General features: G+C 34.5%; 1 protein-coding gene across 1 annotated transcript in view; it reads left to right on the top strand.

Annotated features, from left to right (window-relative positions):
* Positions 1 to 24465, top strand: part of LOC124642900 (sex peptide receptor) — a 299614-nt gene that overhangs the window by 244111 nt on the left and 31038 nt on the right. Inside the window, exons 6-7 of the mRNA XM_047181648.1 lie at positions 21614 to 21920; positions 23325 to 23562. Of these exons, the coding sequence (XP_047037604.1) occupies positions 21673 to 21920; positions 23325 to 23562 (486 nt within the window). The 5' untranslated portion in view covers positions 21614 to 21672. The remainder of the gene's footprint in view (positions 1 to 21613; positions 21921 to 23324; positions 23563 to 24465) is intronic.

The raw sequence follows: 24465 nt of genomic DNA on the forward strand, positions 1-24465 counted from the left end.
GACATAGTAAAAAAAAAGAGCTTGATTATCACTGTACCAAAATGTTATTTAAATCGGTTCATTAATTTTAGCGTGCAATTGCGACAGACGAACAGACTTTCAAAATAATAAGTAAAAGTAAGAATAGCACCGACTTTCAGTTGATTTACTATTAAAGTATCAACATTAAAGCGAGTTTTAGTATCTGTCACTATTAAATTCTAAAATGGTATGTTGTCTCATTTTCAACTTGACTTTAGTTTAAAGTTACAACTTGACAAGTGACTAATAAAAAGAACTTTATTAATAAATAAATACTTACTTAAAATAACTAAATAATCCTCAAACTTCATTTGTTTGAGAAAATCTTTTTTTACTTTGTAATATTTTGTTTGTTAATTTGATATTTAAAACATTCTGCTATATAAAAGGGTATTCGTACGGACCATGGAGGAAAAAATGACTAGCGGAGGTGCCATAACGGAAAATCTCCTAAGAAAGTAGCGCGCAAAATTACGGGTGTGCAGGGGACGAGGGATATTACTGTCTACGCCCTTATCTTGGACCCGATAATTTTTTGTTATACCAAAATTGTAAACAGATGTCTTAAAGAATCCGAACGCCTCATTAATGCACTACTAACTGATCGTTTTCGTCATGCCCACCGTGCATATTTGACCGGAATCGCCTGACCTACCTGCTTTATGGCATCTCCACTCATCTTTCCTACTCCGTGGTATGGTCTGTCATAAATGACAACCTGGTAACAGGTTTCAAGGTTTCATTATTTCGATTTCGAACTTCGACCTTTTTGTAGCAATTCTACAACGAATATAATATCGCTGTGAATGAAGCTTTTCAACTTTTTTTTGTCCTTCGTTTTTTTGTAGTTTTTTTTATGTAATTGATCCCCCGCATATGGAAAACTTTACGCACATTACAAAGATTATCAGCCTGTATCAGACCGACTGAAACCTTTGATTGGAATAGAGTTAATCTTTTTAAAAAATAATAAACTTCGTGGACAAAAATATATTTAAAATAATATTATTCGCGTAATAGACCATCAACATGTTTTATAAGCGTGACTTAAATTGCTTTGTAAGTACGTAGTGAGGATAAAACAAGCTAGTTAGCAGGTTGTTATCGTGTCAGACGCCCACACCGAATGATCCATCATACTATATCATCGCTCTTTTTATGCACTCCATACTACTCTAATTACAAAATCACTACGTAATACAAAACAAAGTCTTCCCTCTTGTATCTTTTCATTATAAAATCAAAAATTGCTGAGCGTTTCTCATACTGTTTTCACCTATAGACAGATAAATTCACGATGCAGGTTTAAGAGTTAACTTAATCAACCTTATTATTGTCCCACTACAGGGCACGGGCCTAGGTATTGTTATACAAAGAAAAAATCATCATTAATCACCACGCTTACTCAAGGCGGAATGGCCATATCCAATTTGAAAATGAAGGCTTACACAATCGTTATCCAATATTTACTTTAAAAGTACCTGTGTATATATCTTTCCGTCAGTTGCACAAAGCTCCATTGAAGTTAAAGCTTCATTAAATCTATTGCTGACACTTTTTATCTTGTTGACATAGAAAGAGTCAGCAATAGATTTCAAGAAGCTTTAGGTTAGAAAAGTTACATTAGTAGGTACATACCTACTTGCCCGACCTGGAATTTAAGTTGCGCACTCATGCTTGAGAGGTCGTCCAAACAAACTAATCTTTAATCATATTTTTTGTGTTCAAATTCGTAACCCCCATTTTACGTATTACGGGAAGTGGAAGTAGAAATCGAAACAAGTACCAAGTAACAAATTCCTCTCTTAGTTCTTTCTCTCCAAAAGATGCAATACAATCGTAAAATCCAAAGTAATGCACTTTCATGCCAAAACCTCATCAATTTAAAAGCATTCTTTATCTCTTTTGGTCGAAATTCGCTTGCAAGCTTCACAAAGGATACTTAAGCCATGTCAACGAGACATCTCATCCTCAATTGGAGTGCCCTAGAGGCATACTTATTTATACAATAAATAAAACAAATATAAATCTGAACACACACAAATAAATTACCCTGTTTCCCGCAAAAGCCAATTTGTATCATGTAGGTACCTTTGACATAGAATATCCTTGTCAAATATTTTTATCTCCTCAAAATCATAATATTTTTCTCTCAATAAAATTTGCTTTGATACTTTTCCTTGTGAATAACGTCTATATATGTATATTGTATACGTATATAAAAATACATTTGTATGTTTCGTATCAAAGTTACTTGTGTGTGAAAATAATCTTTGTTATCAAAGAAACGTTTGGGGATACAAAAATATTTTATTTTATGGACTCATCTTTATTTAGTTACTGAAATAGCAAGTCTATATCTTTGTATAGGTACCTACTTATATAAAAGAAAAATGTGTTAGTTACACTACTTATCGCTCAAGAACTGCTAAACTCTATGAAAAACAGAGAAGAAATAGCTTAGACCCGAGAAAAGGACATAGGACAGTTTTGTCACCATCCGGTTACGGGAAGCAGTTATCTCGAGACGCGGGTGAAACCGCGGGCGGAAGCTAGTAGTATATAAATTAAAATAGCATAAAAAAACAAAAGATATCTACACTCTTTACTAACAAATTTTCATAAAAACAAATGAAAGTTGGATAAAAATAATTATAGAAATATGGATCCTCTTTCTTTCAATATAACACTTAGGTACTTCAATAAAATACCTTTGTGTTAGTACTCTAAAGCACTTACTGAACTCTTAAGTACTTAAGCACCTATTACTTAAAATCAATTATAGCACTCGTTCACGCTCTTTGAAAATCAGATTTCAATTGAAATTCAAAAATGATAGTTTATTCATTGAAATTGAACTAAACAGTTGCCACTTTCTGAAAGTTAACAGTAAATTGCTTCTTCAGAATGCAAGTTTACGGATCCAATTTCTAGAACATTAAATATCTACTTTAATATTTGAGATGGAAAGTTTTTCATATTTTTTTCTTAATAGATATCGCTCAAGTGCCTAAATAATAAGCATTACATACAGAGCTTAAGAAATATAATCCTCCAAAAATCTTATTTCAATAAACCCTTCATAAGTAAAACATCTCGTTAGGCAAAACAAAAAATTAAGTTCGCGTCATAAACAAAAATGAGAGTTAATTAAAAGCTGACTTTCAGTGAAAATACACAGAAAATATGTCTTTCCAGTGGTTTGGATGGCGGCAGGTTCGTTTTAAGTATATCATTTTTATGTTGGGTTACCCGGTTCTTTGATATAACTGTATTATTTCATAGTTAAGGCTGTTTTTGGTCAGTGAAGCATTCGTGGTGGGCTAGTGGGTAAAGAGCCAACGTCTCATTGGGTCGTCTATGGATCAGTAAGATATCAGTAACATATAAGGATCATATAATAGGCAAGTACTAATGCAACTTTGCTATGTTTGTATGTACTTTCTAGGTATATCTTGGACATCAATGACTGATTAAAGGTGGAGGGAAACATCTCGAGGAAACCTGGACTGTAAGGTATGAAATCATCCCGTGTCGACGGCGGCGCGCGTTGTTCCACGCGCTCCTCAAAGAGATGTCAGCAACCCCAGCGGGGCCCAGCAGGGCCAAGGCCTGCCGGGGCTGCGGGTTGTTCGAAAGAGATACCGCGGCCCTGGTACATAAAAGGCCTATGACGGAACACGACGGGAGGGGTCATTTGATGATTTTTGACGTCGGAAAAAAAAAAAAAAAAGGTATGAAATCATCAACCCGCGTTGAGCCTTCTCTGAGTGAGAGGAGGCCTGTGCCCAGCAGTGGGACGATAAAAAAGGTGATGCTGATGATAGAGCGGAGTTTTGACAGGGCCACTTATTTGATAGGGCCCTCCATGTTATATTAATAAGTAAATAACTATAGTATAATTACATTTACCATGATAAAAATAACTTTCAACATTAACTATATAACCAACTCACAACGCCGCTGGGCTTTCCAAATATGACACGCAGAAGACAAAATTTTACACTCATAATTCCGAAAATTTCGACTTGATTATAATATTAAATAAGTTTAAAACTTAACTAACTATATTACCATATTCTATAAATACCGTCCACATTTAACCCTAGCACTGCCACATGTCGGTAACGTTGTTACCCGTTACTGTGTTTACCGACGCTTTGAGGGTTAACACAGTTACAACCTCTCTTGGCGCTTTTTGACATCGTTCTTGATGCAATTTCCGTGGTAAAGCTATTTTGTTTAAATATTTTAAAGGTTAACTAAGAAAATGTCTGGATAAAGGTTAGGTAATAATAACTTGACATATTGGTTGGTAAGGTGGGGAAATAGACTTATTTTAAGCGGTGTACAGTCCTTTTAACTTGCAACGCAAAAAGGGGATATTTAAGAGAAGAGAAGCAAGTTTTACAGGCATTGCTTTTACCTTTTACTACATTTATTTTAATATTTTTTGATGATATTATCTATCAATATTAGCCGTTCGTTGTAGCAAAGGAAAAAGAGTATTGATTTCATGATACACATTATCAATCAGTGACTAAATCAGAGCATATTTCCATCTTAGACTAAAACAGTACCTATCATTTCACAGGACTTTGACCTCAAAAACTTTCATCGAGCAATTCCAAAAATATGAACAACAATAAGTAAATTATTTGAGACATCCAAAAATATACAGATTCAAAACAACAAAAGTTTGTTCAAAACAAAATGCTCAATTCTTTGGAAAATCTTATTATACCCGTCTTTTTAGGGTTCCGTCTATAAAAAGACAAGTTTAACTTGATGAATTATCAGAATTTTCAACACAGCTGCCTCAGAGTTGGATTAACTACACTCTTTTAGAAACAAAGTAATATAATTTTTTAACTTTTACAAAATATATACAACTTTCGTACTTATTTTCTCTATTGCGTGGGAAAGTTTCTTAAAGAAAGGAGCTATATTTCGCACAAATTCATAGTCACTATACCTCTAGCTAGAATAGCTTAGCTTAAGAACAAACAAATTGGATTTGAAAAATTAGCTCACAAGTAACATTTCTTCTAATAAATAAAAATGTGTTGCTGGGGAGTTTGTTGCGCCACTTCTTCTTCCCAGCAAAAACACATAGGAAGTGGTAAAGGGTGGGCGTTTTGGGGGCTGTCTATTGTAAATTCCTGACGTTCAAAAAGTGCTGTCTTGCAGCCAAGTTTGAATAAATGATTGATTTTTGATTTTGATTTTGAATCATATCAAATTTCACTCAATCCATCCATTGTTTCCTTGGTCGTCCTCTTCCCCTATAACCATCCATGGTCATAACCTTTCTCACAACGTGACTTTCATTCCTCCTCATCACAATTTTGTAATTGTCAAACCAATTCCTCATATTTTAAGGCACGCTAAATTGGAATCTATTTTTCTGAAAACGTAAGCAAAACGAAAACAGTTATCAACGTTTCAGATTCTACATTTTTATATTAAAAATATTTTTTGATAAACGAGGGTTGCAAAAAAATGTGCCTAACGTTCTATTTTGAATACTGAGTAATGACTTTTGCTAATAAAAATGAAATATTAGAGCGTGAAGTCGTTACGTATAGAATCGTAAATTTCAAATTAGGTACAACGTTTAATCGTTTGGAAAGATTGATAAAGCAGCTTACAAATAGGACCTATATTTATGATTTTTTAGTAAGAAGTATAAGATATCTTAATACTAATTACAGGGTGTTAATAAATAAACAGACATCATTCGATAATCGGATCTTTGAGTGGGAACCACGGCAAAGCAAACTTTCTTAGTACTTGGGACGCGACCCCCGGTAAAATGGACTGACAATCGACTGCAGGCTGAACACAGTAGTTGTATGTCAAGTGAAAGAACGATATAGGATCATATTATGTACTATACACGTTAGGTCAGGCTTTCGCTCATACGTTGATGAAATTCGGCCAGCCATCCGTGAAAAACACAACACCTCTAGCCAAAAAATCACATTAATAAAGTCTCCATGAATATGAAACAAAGAAAAGAAGATACAAAAAGATAGATCTTACAATAAAATATCACACACGTCGGCCTTTCACACCCCATCTATCTTAGACAACATTAAATTATCCCGGGCCGAATTCCGACCCGAATCGGGACCATCTCACATTCCGACCACGGGAACTCAGTTAGGGTCACATATAAATTAGGTTACCTATAATAGAACTTATATTCCTATCAAAGTTGAAGGTCATTTAATTCCGTAATTTCATCAGCTTTTTACTTAGTTTGAGAAATGTTAACTTTTGAGTTTGCACTAAAAGGGATATTCGAAGTCAGGAAGTAGTTTAGTTCGGAATACGCACAATATAGACCCTTATTGACAATCCGAAACTTAACTTTTGGAAGTAAGTTCCTTATGGGTTGCGGTTGAAGTTGACTTGTTGAAAATCTCGTCTTGTGACTGCGTATCCCATTATATGTATACAATTGTATATATGTTTGTATGTATGTGTGTGTGAGCTTATGCGTGCGAACGTGAATCGATATACGATTCAGGCAGATGAGATTCACAAATAGGAATGTTCATCATAAGATCATAAGCAACCTTGCGTTGTGCATGGCTGGTTATTAACTCAATGTGCGTTATTGACGAACTTAGTTCCTCACGTGTCGTGTCACGTCTTTACTAGTGTATTAATTTATTATAACTCACTAAAATAGGTGAGCTACGCTTATGTGTGTTCATGTACCTACATTGTATTTGTATGGATAACAATTTAGTAGTGGCTGAGTCGCTAAGTCATCTAAAGACAATTTGCATATTATCATATCATATTTTGACGACCTCGATGGCGCAATGGTCATCATGCCGGACCGCCGAACCTGAGGTCCCGGGTTCGATTCCCGGTTCGGTCGACATTTGTGTGATGAGCATGCTTGTTGGCCGTGGTCTGGGTGTTATGATATGTATTTATAAATATGTATATATGTAGCTAAATGTAGTTTATCAGTTGTGTTAGCACCCATAACACAAGTTAATAAATAACTTACCATGGGGCTAACCGACCGTGTGTGAAAAAGGTGTCCCGACATTATTACATTATTATTATATACATTCACACACTACTATAGCTCATTCGCTTTCGTGAGATAAGTAAAACTTCTAGACGAGATTAAATCTTTTCAACCTATCCCAACAAAATCTTCCAAATAAAATTGATTTACAATTGTTGTTAAAAATAATCTTAAAAGTAATATTCTTATACAATATTTTCCTTATGAAAAGTCAACAAGCAAAAGTTAATGTTGTAATTTGTTTTACGTAAATAGTTGTTAGTTCATTCATTTAAATAAATTATATGTATCAAAATAATGATTATTTCTATGTTCTAATTACCCTGTACTCCTGTTAATTCCATAGGAATTATCCAGGTACGTGAGCAGAAAGGCTAGACATTCAGAGATGTCACTCTGTGCATGATGCTAATGGCGCCGGCAATCACAATTAATTCCGAATGTCTGCACAGATTTGTGCACAACTAATTAAGCTGCAACCACGTACAGGACGTAACTAGCTTTGAACATATTATGCTGCTTGCTTATGTCAGTGGTTTCGCTTCCCAAACCTGGGAAATTAGTATACCTACATGTTATTCTGAAATATAAGCTGTCTCTACCGATCTAGGAGTTTTTGAACGAAAGAGAAATAAACATCCTAACATACAAACTTTTTAACACGCTTTAGTATTAGTAGGATAGTACCTTGCTTTCTTGTATGAATAAAAAGCCTGTATCGCAGATTACTATAATAGTTACGCCTGTGTAACCATTGGTATTCTTATGTTTCTTTCTCAGTTTTATGTTTTAATGAGAATATTTTTTTTTGTTGTTATTAGTGAAAATAATGTGATTTTTTTTTACTTAATAATCAGATGCGATGTTACACTATTGCACACCAATTATGTTGCTTGCCACACTGTGTACCAATTCCTCTTTGTAAAAGCTTTCCTTTAAAATAATTATATTTTCTTTTCCAGTGACAGAAACATGATATTAAAATTCACCACAAACCTACCTAAGTACTGAATAACCTTTAGAACTAACCTCACTATTATGTTGACCTAGATATAGATTACCTCATCCGCTCACTAATTCAATTTGAAAGTTTAAAATGGTTCCACAAAATTGACCGAATGAGATTATATTCCACTTAACGCTTCTACCCTTATTTGATCTTTGTTAAAACAATTTATTCTAGACTAAGCACAAAACCCTTTTATCCGTTCCCTGTAGACATTACAAAACTTTACCTTAGGACCAGGAATTAAATTATACCCGAAATTACTTAACTAGTTCAGAGATTTTCTCATTTTGAGAGGATTTGAAAAGGTATTTAGGTTTTTATTCGCTTATCTGTCATGAGAAAGTATTAGCTGCTTTTATAATTATCAAGGAGGAATCATTATCATCATCCTGCCCTTATAGCAATATTATTTGGCGTAGCATGTTTTCTCCCTCCATACTCTCCTATCTGCCGTCATTTCACAAGTAACATTCTTTTTAGTCATCAAGTCGACTTGCACACAAGTAGGAATCATTATCATAATGATTACAAGGTGTGTTTTTATTATAGCTGGTTGACACTTCCCGGGACCCAAAGGCTGGCTTTTATTTCGCACAGAGGTTGAGCATTGCCATCCAACGTGGCAATGCTGCCAGTCTTTTGGGTACATTACCCAGTGACAGCGATGAGGAGCAATTTTTTGATGCACTGTATTAGTTTTAAGTTGTATATATATACAAGCTGTTGATTTGCATCCGTGCCATATTCAAGGAGGTAATTATGCTAATGATTCTCGACCCAAATCAATAAAAAAATTGGTACGTCATTTTTTTTCTTTAATTTTTTTTCGGAATTCCGTAAATGTCATCTAGCCTTATTTAAACTTGGCGCGTATGTTACTGGCGTTAAAACCGTGCTGCACCCTCACACAAACGCAAACACAAAGCATACGCAACGATCACTCATAAATTTCATTCATAAAATTGGATTACTTCGGAAATACCATGATATTACAATGACAAAAAAAGCAGTGCATATTAGTTATTACCCATCTACTGTAATTCCAATCGATTATTTACGTATTGTATGTCCTCCTCCTGAACTATGGCACAAATGCAAATCAACACCTTGTATATAAGTTTATTTTATTTTATTTTCAATTAATGTAAATATATTGTGAATAAATATTTATTATAGCTTTCATATTCCTCCGTGTTTTAGAAGGCACTTTAAATTGATGGGTCCCGGCTGGCATTTGAACATCCTTGGCAGTCGTTACTTATTACATACCAGGGGTATCAGATTACCCAGATAACTGGTTAAAGAGGTGAAATAGGCAGTCGCTCATTGTAAAACTGGTTCTCGGCTGCATCCGGTTATACTGAAAGCTGACCACCATAGTTGGGAAAAGGCTAGGCAGATGACGAATATTAAAACTGGATATAATACTAAGAATGGTCTCTCGATCGTCAGTCTATAGTAGAAACATGTGTTCTAACAAAGAAATTGTGACCTTGGTATCCCATCTGACAATAGAAGGAAGATTTCTACTTACCTAAACGAAGTTACGTAGTTCATTTCATTTTGTCTGAAATATATCTATAAAATATAAAACTATCCCTTTTGGAAAACTTCGTAAGGTACTGTAATAAGGGTTCAAAGGGCTCGCTCGCAAAAAGTTTTAACCTTACCCTCAAGCTAGGGCTGTACTTAAATTAAACCTTACTTCCCTTTTTTATTAAAAATAAACAAAGGAGTGTAATTATGAATGGGAAAAGGTTGACACTGGCATACTTCGGAAAGAAGTTTTGAAATATTATTTCTTAAAACACTGCCTGAAGAAATTCACAACCGTCTGTCTGTTTTTTTTTATTTCGTTATTCTAGCATTTGTTTTGATAGTCCTTTGCTATCTACTTTCCTTTTTTTTTATTGTATGAAAGTCAATTAAGTATATTTGGTTATTATTCTATTTGACGACCCTAAAAATATTTATTTACTCATATTTTTCTAATTTTATTTACTTACCGAGTACCAAACCCGTTATTGGTAAAACTAAGTTGTTTACTAATGTTTGAGATTCTGAAAACTAAAAAAGACCTAAAAATTATAGCGAGAGCTTGCTCAAAAGTGTCTAAATACACATAATTTTATTCTAACTATTTCAAAATTATAAAGCCGAAGAGTTTGTTTGTATAATCGCGCTAATCACTGTAACTACTGGGCCGATTTGGAAAATTCTTGCAGGTATAGATAGCCCATGTATCTAGAAATATTTAAGCGACATTTTATACGAGTGCGCGATTTAGTTCCCATGGAACGCAGGTGAAACCACTGGAGAAAGCTAGAATCTCAAAAAACTAATTTATTTAAACTCAAAGTCACCAAATCTAAGAACAGAAAGTAACTACTAATCTACTACTAATCACATTACCAAGAAAAATCGAACACAAAATATTCCTATTTTTCATTCCTTTTACCTACATCCATTTTCACTTAACTAAGCTGTCCAAGTTTATAAACAACAAAGTCGTAAGCCTTTCACAAAATACCTTATAAATGACCCGTAGTTTCCAGACTAAGCAACTTAACTACTTAAGCACTAAGCAATTAGTATAAAAAGTGATTAAAATAGTTTGTACGCTATTTTTGCTGTACTTTGTAGCTAAGTTTTTACATAAGGTGTCATGGTATAATCCATTTTGAAATTAATCTTATTAAGCGTAACAGCGGAGTTGTACCTATGTGTTTTTGTTTGTTTCTTTTTCATACTTTAACGGGAAATCTTTAACATCTTCGTTAGGAAATATGACACAATTCAATCCTACATCATCATCATCATCATCATCATCAGCCTATCGCAGTCCACTGCTGGACATAGGCCTCTCCAAGTGCACGCCACTGAGATCAACCTTTTTATTTTTTCCACTGTATAGGCATTCTTAAAATGAAAGAAATTAATCACCATCCTTGCTCAAGGTACATAGGCATATAGTACTTTAAGTCCGTGTTTCCTTAAAAAAAAAAATCCTTTACCATCACTCTATCGTTCGAGATCAAAATACACTAGGAAAGCACGTATATTATGGCTTACAAAAGTTACATCCGAACTTGCCTGACTACGGAATCAAACTCGCACACTCGAATCGAGAGACAGGTCCTGTCTTCCATACACTGACATATCGACGACTATTATAAAACCGAGTAAGAACCATAGAACAAGATAAAAATGTGCTTATTAAATTTTAACCAAAAATCCTCACCGTCTTTTTTAACGATCACTTTCGATAACAAACTCACTTTTAACAGCTGATTAAATTAATTACGCCGCCATTAATAAACAATTCAGGACCATAGTCAGAGCAAAAATTAATTAATTCAGATCAAATATTTTTGTTTAGTCACAGCTGTTTGCTTTATGAATTATGATGCAAACAGAGCGATTCAATTGTAACAGTGGTTCGGTGATTGGCTTTTGTAGGTCATAAGTTCAATTGCTGGACGTGACATTTTTAGGTACAAAGACTTTACGATGATATATGGAGTGTGCACAAAAAACTGAAAAGACAGAAGCAGGTTGAAGTTGAATTTGGGATAAAAAAAGTGTTCTCTTGGATACTTGCTTATGTAGCTATTAGGTTCCACAACTGCTAAAAATATTTTTATTGTTAAACATAGCGAAAAATATACCTATGAATATTTTGTTAAATTGTTGGTGTGCATTTTCGATACATTTCGTTCATCTTAACGTTTCGCAATCTCATTATTTTTACGAATACAAAATAAATCCCCCAAAAGGTTATCATATGACTCACACACTCATTATAATACTCGCATCAAATATAAACAAAAGAAGCCAGCTCTTTCTAATTATAACATTTTGTTCAGATAATAATATATGTAAGTACATGGTATGTTTGTAGGTACAGCCAGCTTCAAAATTAACTAAACAAATCGAATTTTTCAAAAGTGACTAACGACGTGCGTAAAGGATCATAATTGCTTAAAAACCCAAACGCCATAAATTGCTTAACATTACTTTAAAAAACTTTAAACAAAAAATATATTGACTTCAATAATACATATATCATCATCTTCCGAGCCTTTTTGTATATTATAAATATTTTTTTTTATTTAAAAAATAAATAAATTAACTACCAGATAATATCTAAAACCTTTTCTGAAAACCTCATCAAAATGGGTTCAGCTGAATGTGAGATAATTAGGCAAGAAAATGCATTATAAAAGCATACATGTAAAACTGAGAACCCCTTTTTATAAAGTCAGTTAAAATAATAGATGGATATTCGATGGAATCTGCAATTTTGATAAATTCGTCGAAACGACACAGTATTTCGCAGTTTTGAAAATTTAATTTGTTCAGCTACTTCCGACGCTGACTGTACATTAACTTTTCCTGTTTCACGAAAATACTCTCATATTCCATAATATTTTACGCTGATTTAAAATTATTCCCGCAAATGAGATGCTCTCAATGCGAAATAATATTTGTCACAAGCAATAATTGCCTTGGCATTACTAAAAATAGCTTTAAATCCTAGTATAAATGTGAAAGTTTGGATGTTTGTTCCTCAATCACATTTCAACAGCTGAACGAATTGAGTTGGAAGGGCACAAATATGAAAATTTAGCTTCCGCCCGCGGCTTTGCCCATATGGTGTGTTGATAAAAAGTAGCCTTGTGTCAATCCAGGATATCACCGATTTACTTACCTTTCATCCAAATCGATCTCGTCGTTTTTGTGTGAAAGAATAACAAACATACATTAGTAGGATTATGTGGCGATAGCGATGCCCTCGACAAAAGGTAAATGAAGGCAGCAAGGTGATTTTTTGCCGCTAAGAGTCTACACACCCCTCCACCAATCCCAGGAGATGGATGGTCCATATTACATAGAAACTACTGAACCATTTTGAATCATTCTTTCACTGTTAGGAAGTTACACTATCTGCGCTAAATCATCATCATCTCAGCCATAGGAAGTCCACTGCTGAACATAGGCCTCCCCCTTAGATCTCCACAGATACCTGTTGGAGGCGACCTGCATCCTGCGTCTTCCGGCGACCTTTATAAGGTCGTCTGTCCACCTTGTTAGTGGACGTCCTACGCTGCGCTTGCTAGTCCGTGGTCTCCACTTTAGCACTTTTCTAGCCCATCGGCTATCTGCTCTGCGAGCAATATGGCCTAAATATGGGCTATGTTTTATCTGAGTATAGGCAGTAGTTCCCACGGGACGAGGGTGAAACCGTAGAAAACAGTTAGTTTGGAATATTTTGCTGAAATACTCGTATTGCTTTTAAAATACTTCCTGGAAATGGTGTGTCGCTGAAATTTCATCTCCAAAATTGTACGGGTTTTATATAGGTAAGTTTTGTGCTGAATTCGGAGAAATTGCGATTCGAGTTCGCTTTCACACGGCAATATATCATTTGCCTGTACCTGCTTTTATGTATTTACCAATCTGTGTACCTATGTTGTGTATTAAAATAAAATGAGTTTTAAATAAAAATTTTTTTCTTCTATAGTCGTTCAATAATTTGTTTGGCCGACAAAAATATAACTTAAATATAAACATACATATCATATTTTAAGAAAATCTCTAGACTAGTTTGTATAAATACAAATGACACAAAAAACATGTTACAATTCTATGTTAACATAGTTGGGATAAGGCTAGGTACACAGATTTTTTTATTTTGGAAAAGATTTACATATTTTCGTCATGTTATGTAATTTTAAATAATAGTTTATTAACTATCAAGATACAGATAATTAAAAATATGACGTGGATTTACCTTTATTCTTGATCACGTTTTAAAAAAAAAACATATTTTATAATGTCCACGAGGCCAAATCCTCTTAGGAATATGTCAGCGCCCTCAAAATGTAAGCCGCTTAGTTATATTTTGGGAAATGTTACTCTTTCTCGCTTTGTTACGTGAAAATTGTACGCCTTTTATTTTTCCCAGTAATAATGGTACTGTATGTACTAAATAACTGAAACAGTAGTGTATAAAAAGCATTATTTTGCACTGGCAGTGCTTATAAGCCATTAAAATTCTTAATTTCGCTTATTTTGTGATTTTTTGTGTCGGATATATTTTTAAAAATCATCGGAGAACTTGTTTTAACACTAGGCTAAATTGGAACTAGCAATGTAATATTTGTTCGGAGTTTTATGAAGGACTTTCCGAGGCTTCAACTAAAGCCAATTCCGTCGGAATCAATACGACTGTTTTATCTCTTTCCTGAAAAAAGATAGTTTTCAGTTTGTTACGTTGTGATTAGTAATCTTCCAAAGATTACTAACCGACTACAGACCGATCTACAGAACCGATTTTGAAAATTTTCGATCTCGAAATTTACTTCGATTTCGAAATTTACCAATAGATAAAGCACGCAATTTGTGAATATCCTCAGCCTATATAGGAGAGTTGCCTATATTGTACCAGTTAACAAACTTCATAAGCTATCACAAAAACTACTTAATTTTAAAGGAATATATTACTATAAATAAAAAGGTTGTTCTATTAGCAATAATTCAAGGAAAATGAGGAATTTCAAAAATAAATATGAAAATTAAAGTTTTTAAAAAAGTCTCAAAAAGTACAATTTGGGAAACCGGTTTCCTTAATTGTACCATAGGTTTCCTAAATTGTACTTCATATTCTAAATGAGATTAAAGTGATTCTTATTAACTAAAAGTACAATCATGGTTATGAATAATATTATTCAAATAGATTTGAATGTAGTTAGTAAAATAAAATATGGAAAAGTATTTGGAATGATTTTTTTATTTTTCGGTTTATTTTTCAAACAATCTAAGGCCTTTAAAAGTCATCTTTTGTTTTTTATAGTACTTTTTATCTTTTCCAGACAACTGAAAACATTTCAATCTAGTGCACGTAAATATTTAATACACTTAAATTGTATCGGTACATTTTATTGGTAGGTGCTAGGTATGGTAACACCTGGTACAAATTAGGCAACACTAACTTTTATTTTTATGTGATTATAACCTCGAAATGCTAAACATAAAACAATAGTCTCAAAAAAGGTCACTGCTATGTCTACTTTCCAAAAACATTTATAACAGTGGCAGTGTACTTATCATTGCTACAAGAAATCCTTAGGTAAACACCCATAAAATTATACTAGAACGTCGCAAAACATATTTTTCTTCCCTACAATTTACTATGTTGTGTTATCGAATCCAAAATGGCAGCGTTTGCGTCATTTTGGTAGTACTGCTTTTTAGTATTACCAATTTAAAACTAAACATCACAGCTTAGTAGATTTTGAGGTGGTACAATTTACGAGCCGGTCCAATTTATGCAACTCGACCCTATATTTTTTATGCGAAACAAAATCTACGAAAGCGAGTGAAACCACGGGCAACAACTAGTTATAACTATAAATTCCACAGTAACTCTATCTCGTCACAGTTTAATAGGAAACGTAACGCGAAACCCTTTGAATATTCTTCATTCATTACGTTTTCATTGCGTTTTCTAACTACAAATGAACCGAGAAAGACCACAATATGTTTTATTCAGCGACTCTAAGACATAATTAATTTATTCCTCGAATACTCACTTTCACAAGACTAGCTCGGTTATATAATAGTTAAATTACAGGGTTGCTACTTTGGAAAAAGACGGCTAGAAAAGAATTCAAAGTGACTTCATCTTCCCAGCAATAGCACGTAGGAAGTGGTGAAGGGTGAAGGGTGGGCGTTTTAGGGACTGTCTTTTGTTTTATATTTTCGAAAAGTACTGACTTACAAGCCTAATTTGAATAAACATTTTTAAGTTTGTCGAAAAAGAAAAAGTCGATAATATACATAGTTGTCAAAAATAAACTTGATAGAAATTCCTTTTAATCAATCCAAATAATATATCAATGATCCAACAAAATTGTTGACTGAAAATCGGAAATTTTGATTTACAATTTCGAAAATGACCAAAAAAATACATAAAGAATTTTGGTGGTATCTCAGGAGGAGGAAAGATCACCTTATCCTCCATATACAAAAAAAAGTAACAAACAGACTTAATTTCTCCTACTAATAGTGTGCTAACCTTAGAAGATATTAAAAATTTAAAACCAGGTATCCACTTAAACACTGTCTGGCCGGAATAGCGACCCAGCGAGCGGTAACTGATTCATTATTGAGTTTAAACGATTCGCTCTATATTGCCCTTTTCTGTTGCAGTTTCATGAATGAATGCGGTTTGCCGTCGTAATACTTGTATCGACACCTCCTACGTATATTATCGTAACCAACAAAATGACGATTTTTCTTTTTTTACATAAAACGACCTATTTTTATTTCCATTTATTTATTTTTAAACATATATTTTACATTTTTAAAATAAATGGATATAAATAAATAAATCTAAAATATATGTTTAAAAATAAATAAATGGAAATAAAAATAAGTCGTTTTATGTAAAAAAGGCAAAATCGATATAATATTTATAAGTACTTTAAGTAGTTCCTTAAAACCGCAGTACCTTATATTTTATATACGTATAACTGGTCTAAATTCACTGTCTTGTACTGTAGCAAATATATGTAGGTACGTGTAACATTTCGCGCACATGTGGCTTTATCTTAATAATACTTCGAGAACTTTGAAAACTTTGCCTTCCAACAACTTATTACAGAGATTCGCGTCAACACCACTTTAATTACAAAATAAAGATACATTTCCACTATATTGTTATTGTTTATTTATAGAATATTAACTTCTGCCCGTGGTTTCACCCGATTTCCGAGGAGAATTCTTGCTGCACCTAGAAAAAAGGCTTTCTCAGGCTCTAGAAGACAATATCGGTAACACTGCACTTTTCCGTACTCCGGGCTGCTTTGTGAAAATTTCTAAAACTGGGGAATCGAACCCGAGACCTCGTGCTCAGCAGTCGCGCTATGGGACAACTAGGCCAACGAGGCAATTAAAAGGAATAATAGTGAGTGCACTTGTATCTGCGCAAATTCTTGTGCACTATAATATGTCCTGCACAGTTGGCTAATCTTCTAGTACGAGGACAGCTGCCATGGCTGATAATGGGCTAGGAGGTCATTAGTTCATCATCATTCCTATCTGGTTAACGACACAGTGGGAACGCAGCCTTAGCCTCTATTTCTGCTCAATTAGTTGAACCACTGTGCTTGATATTATGAAAGCAAGTGTAATCGCGTGTTATATAGGAAGAGATTGGAATAGTTACTCGCGGTGTATTAGTTTGTTTGTTCCTAATTCACTATAGTAATTTAATTATTAACTTCGTCTTCCCTCTTTGTATAAAATAAATTAGCTTGATTTCGGAATTCGTATATTGATATTTTAATAATGACGGATATTCTATCTTAGGAGATCAGTTAGTTGAGCAGGACAAATTATGGTACACAAGCATTTGCGCAGACACAGGTGCACTCAATATTCCTTCACTATCATAGCCCGATGGGACGGCAATCCGACAAGATCGGAGCGAGATCAGGCGCAGGACCAACATATACGCGCTCTCCGATGCACAAACGTATCAATCCTCAAATTCTAGACTCCGGGCTGTTTTGTGAAAGTTTCTTAAAACCCACAAAACAATTTCGACCATGCATAGCAGTCCCGCTACAGGAACAATATTCAATTACTTAGTTTAAATAAGAAAGTAACCAAAGTCCATTCAGCATTCACAAAAACACACGACGAAAAAACTCACACTCCCACTAACAATACTACCTCGTATCCTATTGTCTATGTTCCAGTAAATTTATAGCCTACAGGTTGCTAACTAATCACTTAGGACTATCTAGCTAGATTATCTGGACACGTGTCGCTTTATGTAGCCATTAATTGTATGTCTTGTTCTGTGACGTCATTGATGTTTTGTGTACGATTGGATAAAAATTCGTCGGAACAGGCTCTCTTGTAAACTTATGCCCATTTTCACCAACAAATACCTAAATTAAGGGATCCCCTAAGAGCATTTACGGAACACTTAATAAGAATTTCGTTTTCACCAAAGTTTAGGTGTCCCTTATACATAGTTATTTATGTCAAAATTGGGAGAGCCCTTATTCTAAGTGGCACTTAGATTAAGAGATTGTTGGTGAAAATGGGCATTACTTTTTAAGAAATTCTATCAAAATTGTTCGCTCACCAATGTGTTTCGTCAACAATTTCACGAAACGACAGCGCTGCACACTATACCAAGTAACAAAACCAAGTATCCCTACTAATATTATAACTCTGTCTGTCTGTCTGTCTGTTACGCTTTCACGTCTAAACCCCTGAACTGATTTAAATAAAATTTGGTACAGAGGTAGGGTTGACCTTGAAAAAGAACATAGGATAGTTGTTTTCCCGGAATTTTGTAGAATTCTTTTGGAAACGCGATATAACCGAACTCTACACGGGCGAAGCCGCGGGCGGAAGCTAGTCTAATTATATGTGCAACATTCTGAGTGGCAATTGTTTTGGTTGATTTGTTAGTTTTTAACATCGTTTTTGTATCATTGTCATTTATTTGTAAGAGCCCAGAATGGTTGCTCGGAAAAACCGAGTGGAAAATTTGCCAGTGTGAGCTGTTAATCTTTGATAGCAGTTACAGGTATTCACTGTCCAAAAAGTCTGATAACCAATCTCAAATGGTTGCTCGGATAACTGGGTTTAAGGAGTCATCTGCATCTGGTAAGACTGAAGAAAGACCTTGATGGAGACGGAATAAGGCAAAAAAATAATAATTCATTGATCCTCGATGCCATTTTCACTTCTTTTTAAAAACCCTTTCTTTTTAACCCGATTTTAGCTCGAAACCAACCTACTCAATATTATTTAATCCATTAGTTATCACCGAAGGGTATTTTTGTCCACGAAACTGGATGCGGTAGGGTCAATAAATTAATTTTACCCCAAAAAGGGTTGGGTAACATTACGGCCGGTCATTACAACGTAGATAAGAAAAGATAATACTTTTTCACTGGTGTTTACAACTCCGAAAGGTTTTTTACACGTAATAATGGATTTGTGAGAGCATGTAATTAAAATGCTGATTAATTAGATGTTTAATTATTACTTGGTGTGCCATACGAAATACGGAAAGTTAAGAACCTTAATTCGAAAATATACGGATATTAGAAAGTCGAAGAATTTGTTTGTGTGTAGGTATGTTTGTTTGCTTGAACGCGCTAGCTTCAAAAACTACTGGTCCGATTTGATTTGTTAGACAACCAGTGGGTACTCGATATGTGTATCGAGGATCTACATACTATGAGGAAGTTTCCACGGTTCGCAGGTGAATCCGCTGGCAAAAGCTACTAATACCTAAGTAACACAATCTTCTATTAATACAAGCTGTTGATTTGCATCCGGGCCATATTCAAGGACGTAATTATGCTAATGATTCTCGACCCCAATCAACAAAAAAATTGGTACGTAATTTTTTTATTTTAATTTTTTTTTTTTTTTTTTTGGAATTCCGTCAATGTCATCTAGCCATATTTAAACTTGGCGCGTGTGTTACTGGCCTTAAAACCGTGCTGCGCCCTCACACAAACGCAAACACAAAGCATACGCAACGATCATTCATAAAATTGGATTACTTCTGAAATACTACGACATTACAATGACAAAAAAAGCAGTGCATATTAGCTATTTCCCGTCTACCGTAAAATAATCGATTGGAACGATTATTTTACGTATTTTATGGCCTCCTCCTGAAATATGGCACAAATGCAAATCAACACCTTGTATAAAAAAATATCTCAATTTGTCTGTCGTACGTACTGATTTCACGTACTGATACGTACAGATTCCATGCACAATATTTATAAGACTACTTTATTTTGGGTCATTTCTGGCTCTCGACGATTAAAGCACTTTATTATAGCGTTAGGTGAAGGAAAACATCTTGAGGAAACCTGGACTATATAGTCTGAAATCACCAACCCGCATTGAGCAAGCGTGGTGATTAATGCTCAATCCTTCTCCCTGTGAGAGGAGGCCTGTGCCCAGCAGTGGGACGATAAAAAGGCTGTAACTAACTGTATTATAGCGTTAAATTACATAATGACTATAAACAACTACCGCCAAATTGTCTAATAGTCCCCATTAGCTTATGTAAACCTAGCCCAACATGCGATACTAGCGCCACTATCCTATTTACTGTGTTCTAAGCTCAATTTACGCTAATTATAGTAATTACTTAGTTTTACTGTACCTAAGAAGAGACGTTTATTCTAGACTTCGGTTTTTTTTCAAGCATATCAGAAATCGCGAAATATTTCGGATAGAAAGATCCACCTCTTCTTAGGAAACCTTGGCTAGTCATCATCATCATCAGCCCTTTTATCGTCCCACTGTTGGGCACAGGCCTCCTCTCACACGGAGAAGGATTGAGCGTTAATCACCACGCTTGCTCAATGCGGGTTGGTGATTTCAGGCTCTTAGTCCAGGTGTTCTCCATGTTTTCCTTCAGCCATTGGGGCCAAGATATACTTAGAAAGAACATAAAAACTTATAAAAGTTGCATTTGTAATCAAACCCACAATTTTACTAGAGAGGTTAGTTCGTTACCCACTAGACCACCACGCCACGACTATTATGTGTTAGTGTTATTTAATACTATTCCATTGTTTTGTATTTTAACTATAACTATTCCATTACACAACCTCACAGCATTACATGAAACTACGTTACAAAATCACTTTATTCATATTCACAAAATAATTGAATCAAAATCAATTTCCCTGACCTTTTGTCAGCCGCGGTTTGTGGTTAAAGCGAATTATTAATACTTATGGCCCATTTTAATTATGTAGCAAAAAAATAATTATTAATAAGAAAACATTATTTACGAGCTACAAAATTAATATCTCGTCATAATGTTTCGTTAATGTTGTACGAAGTTTCTGCGTCTAAGCCGATTTGAAAGCGTGATTTAATTCTCCCATAAGCTCCTTCGATAACACCCTGATAATTAGGTATGCGGGAAAATTTTACCCCGAATTTTGGGAATAATAATTTATGAGGAGCCCCTCTTCCGTTAGCGGGTGTTTAATGTATTTTACAAGTTACCAGCTTATATTGTGAAAAGTGGTTAAAGGAATATGTAAAGTTCAGAATCGTATGATAGAACGTTATTTTTACTAGTTGGCATTAAGAACTAAACTCTTTACTTCAGATCTAATAGCCTTTAATGTGAATGGGGTGTTACCGAAAATACTATATTTGAGTTTTCAGTAACTAATTAAAAAAAATCTTCGTAGGTAACCTACTAAGAAAAAAAGAGGGAAACCTTAAGTTATACAACAGTACAGAAAACCCACCTGTTTCAACAATCAGTACAAACTGTGTACAAGCAATAGGATAAATAGCACAATATAACAAAATAGTACCAATCATAAATCCTAGACATATTCAGTTTTTAATCAGCCAAAGTTTGAAATAATGTATACAAACTAAGCCATTTACCCAAATCCTAGTTCCTACCATATAAAAATACTAACATACATTTTCTTTGTCCACAGATCACCAACAGAACAAAGCAGCCATGTCAAAATCAAGAAAATAACCTCAAAAATCCAAGATGGCGGCGCAAGATAAAGACTGGGTCGATTACTTCGGTGATTTTAACGCAACAAAACAAATTGTTGATGGAGACAGCACTGATTTAGACATTTCGAAAGTAAATTATAATTATTACGACAACGGAACTGGTTATCCTGGGTATTCGAACTTCTCGGCCGCCGATGACTTCTGCACGTCAAACCATTCGCATTTTTATTTGAATGTCACTTGCGAATTTCCTGTTAATTATGCTGAGCCTATGTATGGGTAAGTTATTTGATTTTTCTTTAAGTTAGTATACAAAAACACGAGAATAATTGTGCCCTAAAGGGAATAAAATTACTCTGCCGGAAAACACATTTACAAATTTAGAAAAAAAATATTTTTCTGGAATTAAGAAACTTAATAAAAAAACTGGTATTGTCCAATAAAAGACATACCTAATAAACAAAACTGTTTTGCTGACAATCGTTCCGAAGTTTTATCAACAATTCATCTTCGTATACAGTAATTCTATCCAGATTAAAGAAACCACATACAAACTATATACGAAAATCCCACAAGACAATTGTGTCACAAAACTAGAACAGTAGTCTCTCCCGCACACTGCAAACTTTTGGTCGGCCGATAATTTTTTTGGACTCATAAATCAGCATGAAGATGAATGGTAGCAGTAGTAATAAAGATCAGGTATTTAGCCGATATCAGATTGACTGAAAATTTTGATTGGCATCAAGACTTTGTTCGATTAAAAAAATCGGCCAAGTGCGAGTCGGACTCGCGCAGGAAGGGTTCCGTACCAGAGCAAAAATGAGCAAAAAAATCACGTTTGTTATATGGGAGCCCCCCATGATAACGGCAACAGAAATACGTCATCATCTGTGAAAATTTCAACTCTCTAACTATCACGATTCATGAGATACAGCCTGGTGACAGACGGACGGACGGACAGAGGAGCGAAAACAATAGGGTCCCGTTTTACCCTTTGGGTACGGAACCCTAAAAATGGACATCCTTAGGGTCAACTGTCGGCCGACTGTTAAGTTTTTAGTGTGTGGGTACGCTAAGAATGCATCTCAAATATTACATTTTCTTAAAGAGATAACGCTGAAACTCCAGCTTACTGAAAAGCTTTCATGAAATTAGTTTAGCTACGCTTTCAACTCAATTAGGTAAACAAGAAATTTCTTTAAATCCTTTTCTATTAAGAAAGTTAAACAGTTTCGTAGCTTTGAAGATTGTGAAACAATTTTTAGTTTATATTTTGAGTAATCCACAGTTTATGACAGTGACTGGAAACCACCATTATTTACCTATTAGTTCATACGATAAAAATAATTCATTTTGATAAGTGGTCCAATACTTTTTCGATAAAAAAATATCAACCTGATTAAAAACATAATTAACAACTCATTGAAACATACTAAATTCCATTTCGATCTATTTACACCTCTATTTTCCTTACCAAAACTGTTTACTTTAAATTCAAATTATTCAGTGTGAAAAATAGTAAAAAGTTATTTTAAGAAAACAGACGTTTTGTTGTCGGTACACTTCGGGCCTAACACAATACAAAGTAAAGGCACTAAATATGTCCCACCAACTATACCTTAACAAAAATTCCCACTGCACTATACTTTAACAATTAAAAACCCACTTTTCTTCCCACAGGTACATAGCTCCGTTCCTCCTAGCGACCACCACAGTAGCCAACACATTAATCGTGGTGGTTCTATCAAGAAGACACATGAGAACCCCCACAAATGTCGTCCTGATGGCCATGGCTCTGTGTGATATGTTTACCATGCTGTTCCCAGCCCCCTGGTTGTTCTACATGTATACATTCGGCAACCATTATAAGCCACTTAGCCCTGTCAGAGCGTGTCAAGCGTGGAATTATATGAACGAGGTAAGTGGCTATGTTTAAAGTTATTTTAAAAATATGTAAGTGGACTGACTAACTTAGGAATAGAGAATAGGACAGATTAAAAGAGGTTTCTCCTCAAAAGAATATACAGATTAATCCTTACTCAACATTACAAATGCGAAAGTATGTAACTCCGTCTGTCTGTAGCGCTTTCACGACAAAACTACTAAAGCAATTTAAATGGAGAGCCTGAAAAAGGACTTGGGCTACTTTTTATCCTGATAATGGAAGTAGTGCCTTCAGGAAGCGGGTGAGTCCGAGGGTGGAAGCTAGTCTTATATTTTTTATTTATTTGTTTCTTTATTTCAGGCAACTAGGGCCCATAGAAAATACAATACATAAATAAATGACATTACAATACTTGACACGCACATAATATGTATATGTTTTAATCAAAGCGTAAAATAAGTAGCTTAGTAATTAACCAATCTCAACAGGTATCTGTGGAGATCTAAGGGCCTATGTTCAGCAGAGGACGTCCTATGGCTGAGATGATGATGATGATGAATTAAACACGCAGCTGTTGACGATATAATATGTTTCAATATCGATTACATAAAATTAAAATCTTTGATTATCTAAGATGATACCAACCAGTACGATACTGGGAAGCATAATATGATAAGGTCCAAAGCAAACATCGTTAAACATTAGGTACTCTTACGAAGTAACAACATTTAAACGCGCGACCTTAATGGATAAAAAATAATTACAGAAATGGCTACGCAAAACCGACATTGAAGGTTGTAAGCACATTTAGAATTCAAATTAAAGTTCCAAGTATAGCTTGAAGACCTACTTCTAAGTTGTTCATAGCGTGCATCATGCAACAAAGTGCATTTTATTAATAGCCCACAATTGTATGGTGAAGACTTTAATCCAGTG

This window comes from Helicoverpa zea, chromosome 26 (genome assembly GCF_022581195.2).
Source record: "Helicoverpa zea isolate HzStark_Cry1AcR chromosome 26, ilHelZeax1.1, whole genome shotgun sequence".
Taxonomy (NCBI): Eukaryota; Metazoa; Arthropoda; class Insecta; order Lepidoptera; family Noctuidae; genus Helicoverpa; species Helicoverpa zea.